This window comes from Cricetulus griseus, chromosome 5, assembly GCF_003668045.3.
Source record: "Cricetulus griseus strain 17A/GY chromosome 5, alternate assembly CriGri-PICRH-1.0, whole genome shotgun sequence".
NCBI lineage: Eukaryota > Metazoa > Chordata > Mammalia > Rodentia > Cricetidae > Cricetulus > Cricetulus griseus.
Window position 1 is genome coordinate 121362397 of NC_048598.1, and position 16913 is coordinate 121379309.

Genomic DNA, 16913 nt, shown 5'->3' on the forward strand with positions numbered 1-16913 from the left:
CTTGAATACTAAGCTTGGTTATGGGTCTCGAGATAATAAGTTAGACAGTTAAACAAAATATGCACACAAATACATCTGCCATCAAAAGGTGGACATTCGATAAACAGTCAGAAAGGAACTTCTGGCATCAAATTCTAAAGTAAATTTCTCCTATGGAACTTTCTACATAGAAAATGAGCAATGTTTTCATCCCCAATCTTTTTTTTTTTTTTGCAGATTTTTTTTTTAATTAGAAACAAGATTGTTTTACATGTCAATCCCAGTTCTCTCTCCCTCCCCTCCTCCCTTACCACCCTCCCTCCCCCAACTAAAACCCTACCTATCCCATACCCTTTCTGCTCCCCAGGGAGGGTAAGGCCTTCCATAGGGAGTCATCAGAGTCTATCATATCCTTTGGGATAGGGCCTAGGCCCACCCCCATGTGTCTTTGCTCAGGGAGTATCCCTCTATGTGGAATGGGCTCCCAAATTCTACACCTATGCTAGGGATAAGTACTGATCTACTACAGGAGGTCCCATAGATTTCCAAGGATTCCTCACTAAAACCCACATAGATCAGTCCCATGTTGGTTTCCCAGCTATCAGTCTGGGGACCAAGAGCTCCCTGTTGTTCAGGTCAGCTGTTTCTGTGGGTTTCACCAGCCTGGTCTGGACTCCTTTGCTCATCACTCATCCTACTCTGCAACTGGATTCCAGTTCAGTTTTTTAGTTGTGGGTGTTTGCTTCTACTGCCACCAGCTGCTTGATGAGGGCTATAAGATGGCATATAAGTCAGTCATCAATCTCATTATCAGGGGAGGGCATTTAAGGTAGCCTCTCCTCTGTTGCTTAGATTGTTAGTTGGTGTCATCTTTGTAGATCTCCAGACATTTCCCTAGTGCCTGATTTCTCTGTAAACCTAAAATGTCTCCCTCTATTATGATATCTCCATTCTCTTTATCATCTATTCTTCCCCCGACTCAACCTTTCTGCTCCCTCATGTCCTCCTCACCCCTCCTCTTTTCCCCCTCTCATTCTCCTAGCTCCCTCCCCCCTCCTCCCATGCTCCCACATCCTCAATCTTATTGGCAAACAAATCACATTTTTATGAGTGGATCTGAAAGGATGGCTTTGAATAAAGCCCGGTGTCTGAGCTGGTGGGGTCTCCTGATGGCCCGGAGAGTCAATGTGTGCCCAAAACCTTTGAGCCCAACACTCTGTGATTGAGGGAGGGGCTATAAATGATGAGTGTCTCCAAAGAAGCAACATGTAATGCTTTACTTAGTATATGATGACCTGGAAGCCTTAAGCAGATATAAGATGGCAGCCAGTGGGTACAGGGACACCTGCCTGTATTTCCATCTACAGAAGAGTTGGCCTACCAGTCCAAGGCTAGCTTGGGCAACACAGTCAAGTATCAGCTCAAATCAAAGAGGTCAACAAAACATGTACCCAGATAAGCTTCTCAACAACAAATTCAAGCCTACATTTCTGTAAAGGAATATGCACTTACATTCAAAGGAGCTGGAGTAATCCTAATAAAAACCAGTTACAATACCGCGGAAGATGAAGTTAACCTTTACAAGTGCAGCATGCTAGGTGCACAGTATCACTGACTATACCTGAGGATGAAATGATCTACCTCAGAAAATTAAACGTAAGTAAGCGTCCAGGAGGAACCCTTCACACCAAAGAATCCAGCAGGACTTTTCTCAACAACACAAGCAGATTTAGGGATATACATGACTATTTTGAAATTTGTGTTTGTTCCTCATGTTCTCCTTTCTTTCTGATCCAAGGACCAGCCGCCTCTATGAGGGCTAACCTCTCCAAGGTGCTTGTTCCTGCCCAAACAGAAACAAGTCCCAGACTTTAAATGCTGAACTAGGGACTAACCACTAATTGGCATTCTCCATCTATTAAAACAGGCTACAAGGTCTCCGCCTTCCTTAAATCCCTGCTAGGTCTGTTCACATCAGTCAGTGACAGGCGGGCACACTTGTCCTCCACAACCTCGGGTCTTTGTTCACTTCTCTTTTAGAAACAATGAAAGATCTAACTCCACACAGAGAACTAGACAAGCCATCTGCCAGCTGTTACATATACAAAGGCCACACAGAGAGAGGGCAGCATGAAGCCAGGGCAAGGACAGTTAATTCCGAAGGTCATCAGATAACCAGGTGGTCTCCCTTACCCACAAAGTGTACGTGCACACACAAAAGAACTCCCAAAGTATCTTTAAGCATCTAGGGGACAGTATGTATTTCAGCATAACTTACTCTTTAGCAGGGTGCTTTCTGCTATCTGTTACCATGGAGTTCAGCTACAAGCTGTGGAGTTAGTAGTGGCTCTTTGGTGCTCAGTATCATCTTTTCACTCGGCTTTCTTTCTAATGTCTTTCTAACAACACTCATTTAATAGACTGGGACATAAAACGGCTCTTGATGGCAAACACTATCCGTGCAGAAGCTGTCACTTCAGTACAGATGATGTTATGTGCCATGTTCTAGAGAACGGATGCTAAAGATGGTTGACTACAAGATGAAAAGAAAGAGAACTGACAACCAGCCTTGATAGGAACAACTGAAATCTAAATTTTCTCTTCAAAGTGACTATCACAGAGCCCAGCACACTCAACTGTACACTCGTGTGTGCTTGTATACAAGTGTATGTGTATACATGTATGCACGTGTGTCAGATGAAGGTAAGAACAATAAAATCACTGGCTCAGAGTTACCGGTTTCATTAGTTACTAGTTTTCCATCAGATGGCCTACAATGGCACTTTCTCCTGGCCACTGAGCAACAGGAACCCTGCCTTACCAGAGCACCTTTATAACCTGACACCAAGCAAATGGCCCACCTACATTCTCCCACTCTCTACTCCCCCACCTCTCTAACACTTTTAATCACTGTCTCAATAAATACTACCATCAAAGCAAGCCACACACACCTCTCTTCCAATTCCAGAATACATATGCCTGAATTGTATACCCAAAGAAAACCTGCAACACACTGTGGGGCCACATAACACAGGCAACAGCTGAGAAAGAGTCCCTTCCTACAAGCCATGCTAGCTACAGGCAGCAGAGGAGTTATTACTCTACCTTAGGATCTGCTATTTGTAAATGTCCTTGGCACTTAAAATCTTGGTGACCAGAGAAAAACTGAACACAAATCTATGAATGTTCTGGAAGTGAGTTAAATTAATGCAACCCTGGGGCCCAGCATATGGTACCATCATTTGAACCACAATGACAGGTTCATGCCAGTGAGGAAACTACATAAAGCACGAAGCAGAAACACAACCAATCAACTACAACCTTACTGCCATTTCATGCTGGATGAAAAACCCAACAGGAGAGGACAAGAGGAAGTAGCAGAAGGAAAAGCATGAATGGTGTGATCCTTGTCCAAGAGGAAAGCGCCTGTTCCTCTCCTGCTTGGCCCAGCTTTTACTCAGTAAATCTCAGCCTTCATGTTGGAGTCAAGTGGTCTCTAAAGTCTAAATCTACAAAGTAATAATGCTTGTAAAAACAATGTAGCATCAAAGTAATTACAGCTGCATCAGCTGGACATCATTAAATGCTACACATGATGCTGACTGAGGCTATGCTTAGGTGAAGAACTAATAGTGGTATTTGTTACCTAATATAAATGTAATAATAATTAATAATAATTTTCCTTGGAAACAGCCACAGTGGAGTCAGGGACACATTAAGCAGGTAAGTGGAAAGAAAAGCTAAAGGAGGTAAGGTGACAGCCACACTAGGGGCGTGATGGCCCAGCTGCTAAGGGTAAATTCCTGTTGACTATGCTATACTCTTTCCACAAAAAGAGGGGGGAAAGAGAAAAGAGGTAGGTACAGATCTCACTGTGCCAAAGCCACATGTAAAAAATTCTAAGACAGAATTATTTAATTCTTTATTATATTATATTATTTAATTATATTTATTATATTTATATATTATATTTATATATTATTATATATTATAATATATTATATTATATATTTATATATTATTATATTTATATATTATATTTAATTATATTTATTATATTATTTAATACTTTATTGTATTAATATTATTGCCATCACATCAATCTTACATATACAGTTAGACTTTTGAGGAGTTTAATTTCTGCCTCATGTTATTACTGTCATCATTTGTAAGACATTAATAATAACAAATGACTAAGAAACTCCAATATGTGCGTCCCAAACAGCGCTCTAAGAGCAGGCACACTCTGACTTACTAGCCTTGGATTGACCTCCTAAATTAGCCATTCTTTTACTGTCCCCGACACCAGGCTGACAGATGTCAGTGGGATGAGCTGTCCATCTCTCGTGCCACACACGCTTTCTGCTCCTGCGTCTTCCTGGAGCTGCTGAGGCCAGCTGACTTATTTGAATTATGGAACTTAATTATGGAAGCTGACTAAATGAGTATAAAAGATAAATACTGTTTCTATGAAAACTAAACTGGTGGCTATAGGAAGACTATCCAGAGGCAAGTCACTAAGAAGAAAGCGTGGGTTAGACGTGGCACAACAGTTGGGAAAATGAGAGGGAATTACAAATAGACTCTGTGCTGCAGGACAGCACTAGATTGTGCCAATAATATGAAGTAGCGTTCAAAGAGGAACCAGTGTCAGCAAGGTACTTGGACCCACAAGAACAACGTCTATTTGTGTCGTAAATATCTCAGATAGGTATATTTTTCACAATTCCCTGCTTTAACCGGTACTTTCACTTAAGCAGTGGTACTTACACTGGTTAGAACCCCAGTGTTTGCTATGCTCCAACCCACCCACTGCTGGATTGGGGCTTCTGAGTTTATGAGATTGTATGAATCAGTAAGACTACTCACTTTGGACTCTAGGTATTCAAATTCCGATCCCATACCTTTGAAAGATAAAAATACTTAAAAGAAGGTTCCCTTTTCTTTCATCTTTCATAATAGAGATGAAGGAAGAGTGTTGAGAAACATGGCTGTCCCTCACAGAGCAAAGGAGTTCCATGACAGCCTATCACCTAAGCCCCAGGACTCTCCTCTGGAAAGTCCTCATGATAAACAACATATCATCTCCTTCATGGGCATTAAGAGTTAGAAATAAAATTGTCATGTCAAAAGCTTAGCATAGAGCCTAATTCACAAGTGATGAAAACTGTTCATGCTGAATATTATTATTACATTGCCCAGTGAGAAAGAAATACTAGTGCACAACTAAGAGAAAGTATGCTCACTTAAATGTCAGATTCAAAGTCAGTGCCGATGACAGGTGAAGAAGATGGCTTCTCAGAGATGTAAGCAGCTCAGAAAAGCTTAGAAAAATTCTGAGGCAATATAGAGCAGAAGTTCTTGATTAGAGGCAATTTATCCCCAAGAAAACATTTGGCAATACCAGATTTATTTTAGTCTGTGTTCACTGGTGGGGAGGGGCACAGGGAAAACCTACTGGCATCTAGGAAGTGGCAGCCAAGGATGCTAATCTTACAGGGTACAGGCCAGTGTCCACTTTTTACAAAGAACTATCAGTCCCTAAATGCAAAGTGAGCGAGTCTGAGAAACCCTAACCCTAACATGCAAAAGAAAGACCATTTCTAAAATCCAACTCGAGAAAATAACTTTGAAAGTAAAACTGGGATTCCCATTATATTGATTCCAGAAGCCATGCTGTAGACACTCAGGAATAAAAGAGATGGGTGTTTACTGATGAGACACAATTCTTTTACCAATAAACCTTCAATGGTGTCTATCCTACAACACTCTTAACAACATGGAGAGTCTAGAGTGGCCATCTCATAAAGCTGGAAGAACTCTGCATCTGAGACTAAACTTTACTCAGGAGAATGAATCCAAGTAACATTTCAAACACTGCAACTGTAGTCGGCAATCACAACCTCCTGGAGAAGTGGGAAAGCAGGAAGTTCCCAGCACAGGTCTCTTCACCCAGCTGCAAGGACTGCTGACTACCCGGGGACCTCAGTGTACGTGACCATCATGCTTCTAGTCTGGGTGCCTGGATGACAGACGCAGTCCTCAATTTTAATGCTGTTCAAAAAAACACTGAAAACTGATAAAGAGTCCATTTATACTATTTTTCAAATATTATCCTGCCTTTCTTCAAAGCACAAAACAGGACTATATGATCTCAGATGTGCACATGCACACATACACACAGACACACAGACACACAGACACACAGACACACACAGACACACACACACACACACACACACACACAGACACACACACACACACACACACACAGACACACACACACACACACACACACACACACACACACACACACACTTTTAGCCTGCCACTTCCAAGAAAGATTAGAAAAGAAACCACCAGCACATTAAGAGCTAAGGACACATCTCCACCTTTAGTCCTTTTCTACTCAAATTGAAGGCCTACACTCAAGTCTTGCCTGAGATTCACTGGCTGTGAGATGAAATTTGTTTTTTATCAGAGGTCCTGTGAAAGGGACAGAAATATATTATAACTTTGATAAAAGGACTCAAGAGGTAATGAAAAGTGCTAAACAATGGAGAGTATGAAAATTATTGTATAATTTTTTTTAAAAAAGCTATCTTTAACAGGGTTTCAACTTTACACATATATCCCTAAAGTTGACACAGCAAATCAACAAAACAGAATATAATTCCACTCACTAAATCAAATAGGTTTTAACTTAAAAAAAAAAAACCTAGTATTTAACTTATAAGACATTTCAATATCCAAACAGGGAAAAGAATTACCCCTAAAATGCAAAGAACTAAGTCACAACAAAAAGCTACAGAAGCATTTTAGCCATCAAGACCAAGAATCCATGCACATCTCAAGTCACACAGCTAAAACAGTATAGGTACTTGGTCATTTTCTTCTACTCGTAGAGCAAAATAAAAAAAATTGAAAGAAGCATTTACTCACCCTTCTGGTAGAAGAATTTTCTGTAATAGTATGCGCCGAGATCCACATGTTCCACGGTATACCTTTTCACCCTGTCTAGGTGCAACATTAAGCTTTCCTTGGGCACTTCGAGAACCGCCACTCCTGCATTCGTACAGTGAGAGCTGAGGGTGGACTCAAAGGAGGCACTTTCACACCCACTGAAGGAGCCAGAATTTGACTTGGACAGGCTGATCTTCCTCTCCCCTTCTCCACCAATCTCATTCCGAAAATACGGACAGCTCATGACCAGTTCGTTGCTTTTGTCATCTCCCTGGTCCATGCCAAGGCTTCCTTTGGAATTCAGGTCCTCTGTGCTGCCCATTGGAGAGCTGAAGCTGGCTGAGTGAGACAACGGTCCGGAGACTAAGGAAGCCACAGCAGCCGCTGAAGCTCCCGTGGTAGTGTTTCTCCTCTTAATCACATTGTGCCTGTTCACAACGGCTTCATTCAAGTCAAACAATATGCTCTGGACATCATAGTGGGCAAAGCACTTTGGACACGTCCAGGGCCTCACAGAGTCTTCTGATCTGTTGTCTTCAAGGTCCGACGACTTCCCAAGTTCTTCACCTTTGGCATTTCGTAATTTACGAAAAATAGACGAGTCTCCAGTTTCGGACTTAGAGCGTCGCTTGAGTGGTTTTTCCCGTTCCTTGAAAAGCCTGAGGTTCTCTCTCTGTGAGATGGGCCCATCGATCACATCCAAGGAAAAACCAGAACCCTTGCCCCCACCAGTGATGAGGAAGTCACTGAGTTTGGTTGGAGTTGGACCTCGGTCAGATCTGTCATCTTTGTAGCCCTTTAACAAATCGAAGAAGCTTTCTCCGGATGTTCCCTGCTTGTCGATTGAAGATGTGCTACCGTATTCCCTGTGCAATGACGGCCCCGACTTGTAGGTAGGGGAGATACATTCATCAAAGCTATCCACATCAAGCTCACTTATGGTGATATCGCTGTTGCTGCGCTGCCGGATTCTGCGAAGGGCTTTCCTGGGGGAACTGGGGTAGGCTTCGGGCATGAGGAATCTGGAGTCCATGTTCTCCGCTGGCCCTGTCTTGTTCTTCAGGGTGTTCTGTATGCTCTTCAGCATGGCTGAGTCATTGGAATTGAGGCTAACAGAACTCCCCTGACTCACAGGACTGCCTTTGGAAGACAGGCTCTCAAGGCAACTTGAGGTTTCTATTTCCTGGCTTGAACGGCTAGATTCTTTGACATTTTCCTTTCGTGGAGGCCAATCTGCAATTCTTGCCCTAACCCCCATCTTGGGGACCCCAGGGGTGGAGGTTATATGGTGAGGACCTTCACTTCGAGGGGGCCCTACTGCAGCCATGACTGATGATCCTAAGCTGCCATTTTGGGACCGGAAGCGACGCATGTAGAAGTCATCAGTGTGAACTTTGGGGGTGCCATCTGTGCTGACTACAGAGGCTCTGTCAGCAGTGACAGGCCTTTCCGTCTGTGACCGCTTCAAGCTGGTCATGATGTAGAAAGCAATCACTTAAATCCCTGCAGAAAGACCCACCATGTTTGTGTTGAAAGTGCACTTCTGCTTCAGAGGATGGCTTCCAGGAAATACAGCAGTCGCGTTGAGATCTTAAGCCTTTTCATTTAAAAGGTTAAGTGATACCTTGTTTTCAGACCACTGAGAATCCAGCTCCTCCAAACATTGTAATCCACAATAGTTCTTGTGCTATACTCCGAACAGAAGGCTTCCTTCAGAGAAGACTGAAGAGAACTTGCATCACCAGGACTCTGTGGTCGCCATAATCCTGTGCTCCCCCTAAAGAGAGGAAGATAACCTCAATTAGCTTTTGACAAACGTGCAACTGCTAGAATCAGACACTCAAGACAGGAGACTCAATACTGGACTGTGGTGCACAGTTCCAAAATCCACATTTTTAATATAACAGATATGAAAGAAAAAAGTAAAAACATCTAAAAAAACCCCATCAATTACATTGAAAGAAGGGCTCTGAATACTTGAGGTTAGTTGAATTGTTTCATGAAACTGGGAGGGGTACCAGCTTGTTCTAGAGCATTCACGCTCCTAACTGCAGGCACAGACTTTTGCTTCCATGACCTCTAATAATGTAGCCATCATGCCACTGTGCTGACCAGAAGTTTGAAACAAAACCAACCTAACCAGATAATCAGAGTAATGCAACACAGCCTTCTGAGAATGCTAACAATTCAACATGATTTCTATTGATTATGCTGCAACTCACTTTTTAAATTCCTTTCATTTTTCAAATAGATATTTATTTCCCTACAAAAGCTTACCAGAGTTGGCAAGAGCAAGTCTACCCACAGCATAGAGAAAACAAGCAGCATTCCCTGGAGCCACCAACATGCTTCCGTATTCTCCTCCACTTTCTTACTTACCTACATGAAGAACATTGCAGAAAGAGCCCGGCGCTCACTCCACCTTTCCCAAGCTCTCCTTACTTCCATCTCCTCTCAGAGCTGGAAGTCTTTCGCTAATTCACAAAATGCCTGCATTTCCTTCAGCAGCGCAGCCTCCTCCACCCCATCAGTGCTAATTTATGACGACGACACAAACAAAATGCTTTTCTGGGCAGCCCGCTCCATGTCCTCCACCAGATTACAGAGAACCGTTACCATCCTTCCAGGTGACGGGCAGGAGGATGAACTTCCTCGTGAGCTCGTCAGGCAGGAGACGGCAGGCACAGAGTCTGAGCACAGACGCCTGCTTGGGTGCGTACATCCTCAAGAGAGGCAGAGGATCCTTTTCCAGCATTCCGCAAATTACACAAGAGGTGGCCTTTAAATTCTTGCCAGATACATGTTTGGAAAGATGCTGCTGAACCAGCACCGAGCTGACAGGGCGGCATTGTCTACAGATCACGCTCTGACACTGAGGACGACCGCACACTGCATGCTGCACTCAATGGTAACAAGCACTTACTTCCACAATAATTAAGCATCTCGCTAGTCAGCTTCCTGCCTCCAAGGCAGCGGCTTTCATTCCTCCCGCAGCACGAAGAAGCAGTTTGGGAGACTCGTTGCTATTTAAAGCTGGAACATTTAGGGGTGTTTCAAAAATGCTCCCTGCCTGTAGACTGCAGGGCTCTTGCAGGGTAGGTCTGGTTGGCCGGTCAGATAAATGCCCATTGTTTTCAACCACACTCCTCTGCCCATGTTTTGTAAAAGGGATAATGGTTATGCACTGCCATCTAATTAAACCTGGCTTTTAAGCTTTCTAGATACTTCTACAGCCAGACCGTTATGATTTCCTTTACATTTCAGAACTTTACATGCTGCTCTTTCAGTTGCTAGCCTTTAAGTAGAACAACGTGCTAACTGTTGCTTACACGTGCTACCACAGCTGAGGTTCAAGAAATGCAGGGCAACCAACCAATCAACTGGACCACTGCGAGCACCTGCCCAGCTTAACGCAACAACAAAGGAATTCAACAAAGCGACTCTCAAGGAAATAATACACCAGTGTACAGTAATTCTTAAAAGTCAGGTGTTTGCAGTATTCTCACGGATTTAGAAAAACCCAAATAAACCATCTTCACTCCTTCCTACAATATCCATCCCCCAAAATACCAGGCTCACCAAGATCAAAGCTCATTCTTGCCACATTTCAGTTCTTTTTAGAAAATGACTTACCACAGAACTGACCCTCCCCACCCTTTTTTCTTTTTTCTTTCTTTTTCTTTCTTTTTTTTTTTAGGCAGGGTCTCCCTCTGTAGTCCCCACAGGCCTTGGACTCACCAGGCCCTTCTTGTCTCAGCTTTCCAGGTGCTTAGATTACAGGCATATGCCATCAAACCTTGCAAAACTGACTTTTTAAAGACAAGTGACATCATAGCTATTATAGGGATAAACTAAAAGCTGGAACTGGGGCACAATAAGTAAAACCAACCTGGGAATGTCCAACGCTCACCATCAACAGTTTCTTTACTATATCATTTTACTTCTTATTGTTTAAAAATTTGCTACTTGTGCAAATGAATGTTCTACTTGTGTATATATGTGTATTTCTTGATCCCAGGGAGGCATTACATTTCTTGGAACTAGAGTTACAGAGAGCTGTGAACTTCCACGTGGGTGCTTGAATCAAACCCAGGTCCTCCTCTGCAAGAACTGAAAGTATTCTTAACCACTGAGCCATCTCTCCAGCTCCACCTCCTATGGTTTAATACAGTTTTAATATGAAAACTTCATAGCAATTAACTCTTACTATGATTACTTTTATTTCAAAATATAGATGAACACATGGAGGAAGAGACGTGGTTTGATAACTCATCAAATTTACAAGGTGAACAACTAAGTTAAATAACAAAATTTTCAACTGTGACGATCCCAGGACCCCACCCTCTACTTTTCTGCCCCATCTCCTTTCCTTTCCTTCTCCCCTTCCTTATTTATTTGCAACATTAACTTCCTTTGAGATACAATATAAAGTTTGGCTGTAGGTGAGCAATATAGAAAAATAAAGATGGTATTAAGCCACCATGCAGATCAATAACACTGCACTCTATTCAAAAGTAGACTGAAAGAGCAAACATGCTGACAATCACTAACAATTCAAGCAAACATCAAAAGAGCTGCCCAGACATTGTTAGATACAGTAAGAAGCAACAGAATTAATCAAAGGAGCAGTATGGCTTCACAGCACATCACCTGTGTCACAAAACATTTCCTTATCATATTTAATTTCATAGCTCTCCATACTATGTACTTCTGGTGAATCCATTTAGTTAGATTCCCAACCCTACTGAGAGGGACTTCAGTCAGTCCAGCTCAGCTCTACCATTAGAAAGTCTTTTCATCACCCGGGATCTATATAATCACCGCCCTCTGCTGATCAACACCACTCTTCCAGAAGAGACATTCCATTATCTCTAAACCATTCCCAGCATGCCCACATTCTCTTCTAAGCAGGGCTGTACAGCTGGTACTAGGAATACTTGAGGAAATGATTCTTTCCTTCAAGTCAAGTTCACGTCTAGATGAGGAAGGCAGATGGTGAACAGATGAAGTACAATACAGGTCATGACAAGGTATGCATAGGCCATGTCTCCTTCCTGTACTTTCCATTCTAACTGTGAGATCTTTCCTAACAAACTGTTTGCTGGTGGATGACAACTGAACCACAGCAAGTCAGACGCTCAGAATATTAAGTCCCTAGTAGTGATGAAAGTGGTCACTTGGGGTTTCAAAAGCTGCCCTTTTTCCTTTGGCTCTGAGAGGCATTTGCACTTTGATCTTTCTCCTCCCCCTTGACCTTAGCGACAATCCCTGCTCTTGCCTCTCTTTTTTGCCCACCATTCTCTATCACCCTTTTCGCTTGTGCGTGCATGCGGTGTGGTACATATTCATGTGTGAGTGGACACACACATGCGGGCGCACATGCACATGTGTGCCTATGAGGCCAGAGGTTGACACTGAGTCTTCCTCAATTGCTCTCCACATTAGTCTTTGAGACACGGTCTCTCAACTGAACCAGAGCCTGTTTGTGTGGCTGATTTTTGCTAACTTGGAATCCAGTTCTATTTCTACCTGCTGGATCTATAAGTGGGCTGCCATGCTCACTGGGTGTTCACATGGGTTATAGGAATCCAAGTTCAAGTCTTCAGGCTTGTGAGGCAGACACCTCATCCACTGAACCACCTGGCCAGCTGCCTAGTCATTATCACTTAAAAGTTAGTGAGCCCAGGGTAGTGTCCTTGATTTACTTTTCTTACCACTGTCACACTGCTGGAGGAGGCTGCAAGGGTGTTACTAGTATGAGGAGTAGCAAGTGCTCTAGCATGAGGCAGCAGGCACAGGTGCAACAGAATAAAAACAGGACTGCAGAATGCAGGTGTTGAGCTGGCTGGCTCTTGCTGTGTAGGCAGTCTATATGGTAACAAGTATTCTGGCAATACTGTAACAGACAGGGTAAGCGGCTGACCTGGGCTTAAACTACCTCTCCATGTTGTTAGCTCTAAATTTCCGGCCATGGCATTGCTTTCATCCGTCTATAATTTCTAAAATAAATGACTATCAAGCAGACAGGTAAGCGAGTGGTGAAGAAGCAAGGACAACATAGAACTCAAGGAACTAAATGAAAAGAACAGTGTGGAATGTTCTCTGCACCTAGGGCATGAAGACAAGTGAAAGGTTCCATGAGAAAATGTGGAGTGGATGGGGTAATGGAGCCTGCACCGTTACTGTAAGGAAAGAAGTGCTTTCAGCACACTTTACTAAAGCCAGTGCTACACACTAAACAAGTGACGGTCAAATACGACCCCATGTTACACAACTTATCACCAAATGCAATCGAGGGAACAGTGTGAGAAATGACATGATTGGGGTGGGGACAGCCCTTACATACCAGAGCAGGTACTCATCAGGAAATTCAGGTTTTTCTAAGTTGTGTTCAAATCCAGTTATTTATCCACAGAAGAGTTCCATAACCACGTAAGACAGTGACATACTACGATCTCTCTTAGGAGGCCATGAGCCATGATCCTTCATGAAACCTGAAGATTTATAAACTAAAAAACAACCACCACTAGCTTTATTTGAACCAATAGCTTTTTCTTCCTTCTTTTTCTTTCTTCTTCTTCTTCTTTTTTTTTTTAAGTCAGGGTCTCATAAAGCTCAGCCTAGCTGAGGCTGGACTTGAGCTATGATCCCCCTTCTTTTGCCTCCACATGCTGGGACTATAGACATTATATCCCCACATTTGGTTCTAGGAGACTCCTTAATTAACTTAGTCCCCAGACTCATCTTTCCATTGTAAATCCTATAAATCATAATAAAGCATAGGGCAGGCCCATGTTTCAGAATGCAGGATGAGGAAACTGTACATCCTTGCACATTTGCCATGCTTTACACACACACACACACACAGCAGGCTCACCAGGGGATTTATATTTGTCTTTGGCTAGATTGTAACTTGAGGCCTAATTTTTTTTTTCTAAAATGAGCAAGTGTTACTACCATAATGAGAACAAAACTTATTAACTTATTAGAAAAAAATACTTTTGTTGCTAAAAGCAGGCAATATGATCTGGGAATGCAGGGCAATGAACTCGCCTTCAAATAATCGTAAAACATGGCCCCATGTTAATACTCTATCATTCCAATCACCTAACAAGTCAAAACTGGACAGATCAAGTGCTTCCCTGAAGTGTCCTTATGCTTATCTTCTAATTACAATGAGCTGGAAGAGGGCTAACAGAGTCCAGCTGCTTTAAGAGATATTCATAGGATCTGAATCATGGCTGCACAAAGATTACTCTTTCCCTCATTTATAGATGTTTCTTGTTCTTCATTTTGTCCCCTTCCAAAACTTTAGTGACCCAGGAAAATCAGGAGAGGGTGGTAAACAGGTGGTCCCACTAGTTTCCCCTTCCTGGATTCAATCTATGTTCCCACATGCATTCTGTCCTTGTCACCATCTTCCTCCTGCAGAGCTTTCAGCTAAGTGACATCACTGTGGCCTCAAAGAGCAGCTTTCTGGAGAGCACTACTGAAAAGCACCAGGCCGAGCAGTGTGGACTTTCCTCTCTAAGGTCAAAGGGAAAGAGATGGTATGACCTGGAGGAAACGCTTCCCCTTCAATCAGCCACTGATTTATACTTAAATGGATGCTAAATAAGGACTGTCAGAGGAACCAGTCAGAGCAGGAAAGCTTCTACAGGCCTCTAGCTTGTTCGCTAGCACCACTCACCCGCCTCCAGCACAGAAAGGCAAATTCCTGCCTCAAGTCCCTGCAGCTATCTAGTTGAGAGAAGAGAAAAGTGATGTGTAGGAAACCAGACAGCTCAGAAAGGAGTCTCAAATTGGCTTTGTTAAGGGCAGGGTGATTTTTTTGTTTGTTTGTTTGTTTGAACATCTTATGTTCCAAAGACAATTTAAGGAAGTACACTTGAAAAAGCACACCACAGTTAGCTTAAAGAGCAAAGCAGCAACAGTAAGAACAGTTCCTTCTAAGCACAACTCAAGTCCAAATCACCCCACCAAGGATTAACAGCAGCAGACTCTAAAAGAAAAACTGGACCCATGGACTCACTCCCTGTTACGCTGTCACTTCTCAAACACAGACTGCAGACAGTCCACTCTGCCCGCCACTGCATCTGGATTCCCCCACACACAAGCTCTGCCTAATGGCTCAGTATGGAGAGACTCTGTCATCTGCCTCAGTCATGGACATACACTCAGTCCTCTCAAGCAGCTGGTGAGGCTGAGGTCTCAGACTGCATGAACAGTGAAACAGTTCAGAGCTGGCCACACCCAGCCACACAAAGCACATGAACTGTGGGTAGCACTGGTGCATTCTGTGCAGTGGACTCATGCTCAGCACATCTGGGCTGACGGGTAAAGAATTATTACAGCTAAGACTACAGTAAAATTTGCAGGAAATAAAAATTTACAGTTAAAATACTCAGCTGATAGAGAATAAGTCTGGGTCTACTGGAAATGCATCCAGGGGAATATAAAACAGTGGTAATTAGCTTCTAAAAATGCATCTGTGGTCAAACTCTTCAGAGAATACCAAAGCCACCAGACCAGACCGATCCTGGTCTACAGTGGGCCTGAAAAGCAGGGCTAAGTAGAAGCTCCCTCCTCGTAACAGGACAGAAGGAAGTGGGTAAGGTGCATTTCATTAAGAACCACCCAACGAGTGGGCTTGGGATTGAATTACTAAGGCAATGTTCTAAACACAAAACTGTCCATTTCGGTGAAGACGACCTTGGTTGGAACCAGATTTTCTACATGAAGAATCTCAGGGCTAGAAAATAGAAAACCATAAAGGTTAAAGAGCCCAGGCAGAGTTGACCTATAACCAGATTTCTTCATGCCCCACTGCTTACTGGGCTATCAGACCAGGTGCCCTTCCAGTACACTTTCCTAATGATGACAGAGCTGTCTCAGGAGACACCACTGCATTTTCTCATGCAGCTTAGACGAGATAGGGCTATTTTTGTTGCCTCTAGGGTCTGATTCTCAAGCCATGTTCCTTGTAGTACCCCCTGTCCTCCTGGATCCCATGTTAACTCCACATATTTGGGCATCCCTCCCTGGTGAAACCGTGGTTCTTGAGGAAGAAATCTTTCCCCCAAAGCACCTAAACTCAGTACTCTCGAAAGCTGTGTTTAAGGCCATAGAACCCCAGGTACTTGAAACATGCTCTGGGGACTGCAGATGTAGCTCAGAGACAGGATGTGTGCTCAGCATGCACAAGACTGGGTTTAAACCTCACAATTCCCTTGCCCTCCAAATAGAGGAGTCACGAGTTTTCTAACATTGAAAATCTGATCACTTGCCTATTCACAGGTACTGGTTCTGAAGTGCCCACAAGCACACCTACATTCTCTTGATGGGCAGAGCAGCTTCCCTCTGCCTTAGGGATAAGTCAGAATTGCCCAAATGCAAGACCAACATCTACAGCTGTAGCCAGTTCTCTCCTTGGTCCCAACCATCCCTGAACCTTGGAATCACAAAAAGGGAGAGGCAGGTTTGCAACTGGTTTAAACTCCTCTCTTAGTCCAACCTGACCCTTTTCTCCCCAGTTTAGCTCTCACACCTACATAGACAGCAATTCCATATATTCTCTTTCAGGAAGCTGCCTTTTTAACATTCCTGGAGACGGACCATAAGAACTTATGATGGCTTTAAAAAAAAAATCAAGATCATTACATTAGAAATTAAAAATTCTACTTTGAAAGAAATCATGATACCGTTTAATACCAGGTCTGTCACCAAGAAAACTGAAGGTCTGTTTTGTTGTTATTTGTTTTTGAAAGTTTTCTTGAAAAACAGCAGTTAAAACCAGTTTAAAATAGAATATGTTGAAGAAAGAAAACTTCTTTAACAGAACACAAGCTCAAGGCCTGTCTATTTTTACTGAGAGTATGGCTATAATAAGCAAAGATGGAGAAATCAACATAGCACCATTTGACACCTATTAGGAAAAATTCCAAGAAAGCGGGCATTGAGTTAATGATACA

At 42.9% G+C, this 16913-nt stretch overlaps 1 protein-coding gene across 4 annotated transcripts in view; it reads right to left on the reverse strand.

Moving 5' to 3' along the window:
- Sipa1l1 (signal induced proliferation associated 1 like 1) overlaps positions 1-16913 on the reverse strand; it is a 291536-nt gene that overhangs the window by 100497 nt on the left and 174126 nt on the right. For all 4 annotated transcript variants that reach the window (XM_027418435.2, XM_027418430.2, XM_027418433.2 and 1 more), the window contains one exon: positions 6922-8719. In XM_027418435.2, the coding sequence (XP_027274236.1) occupies positions 6922-8419 (1498 nt within the window). In that variant the 5' untranslated portion in view covers positions 8420-8719. The remainder of the gene's footprint in view (positions 1-6921; positions 8720-16913) is intronic.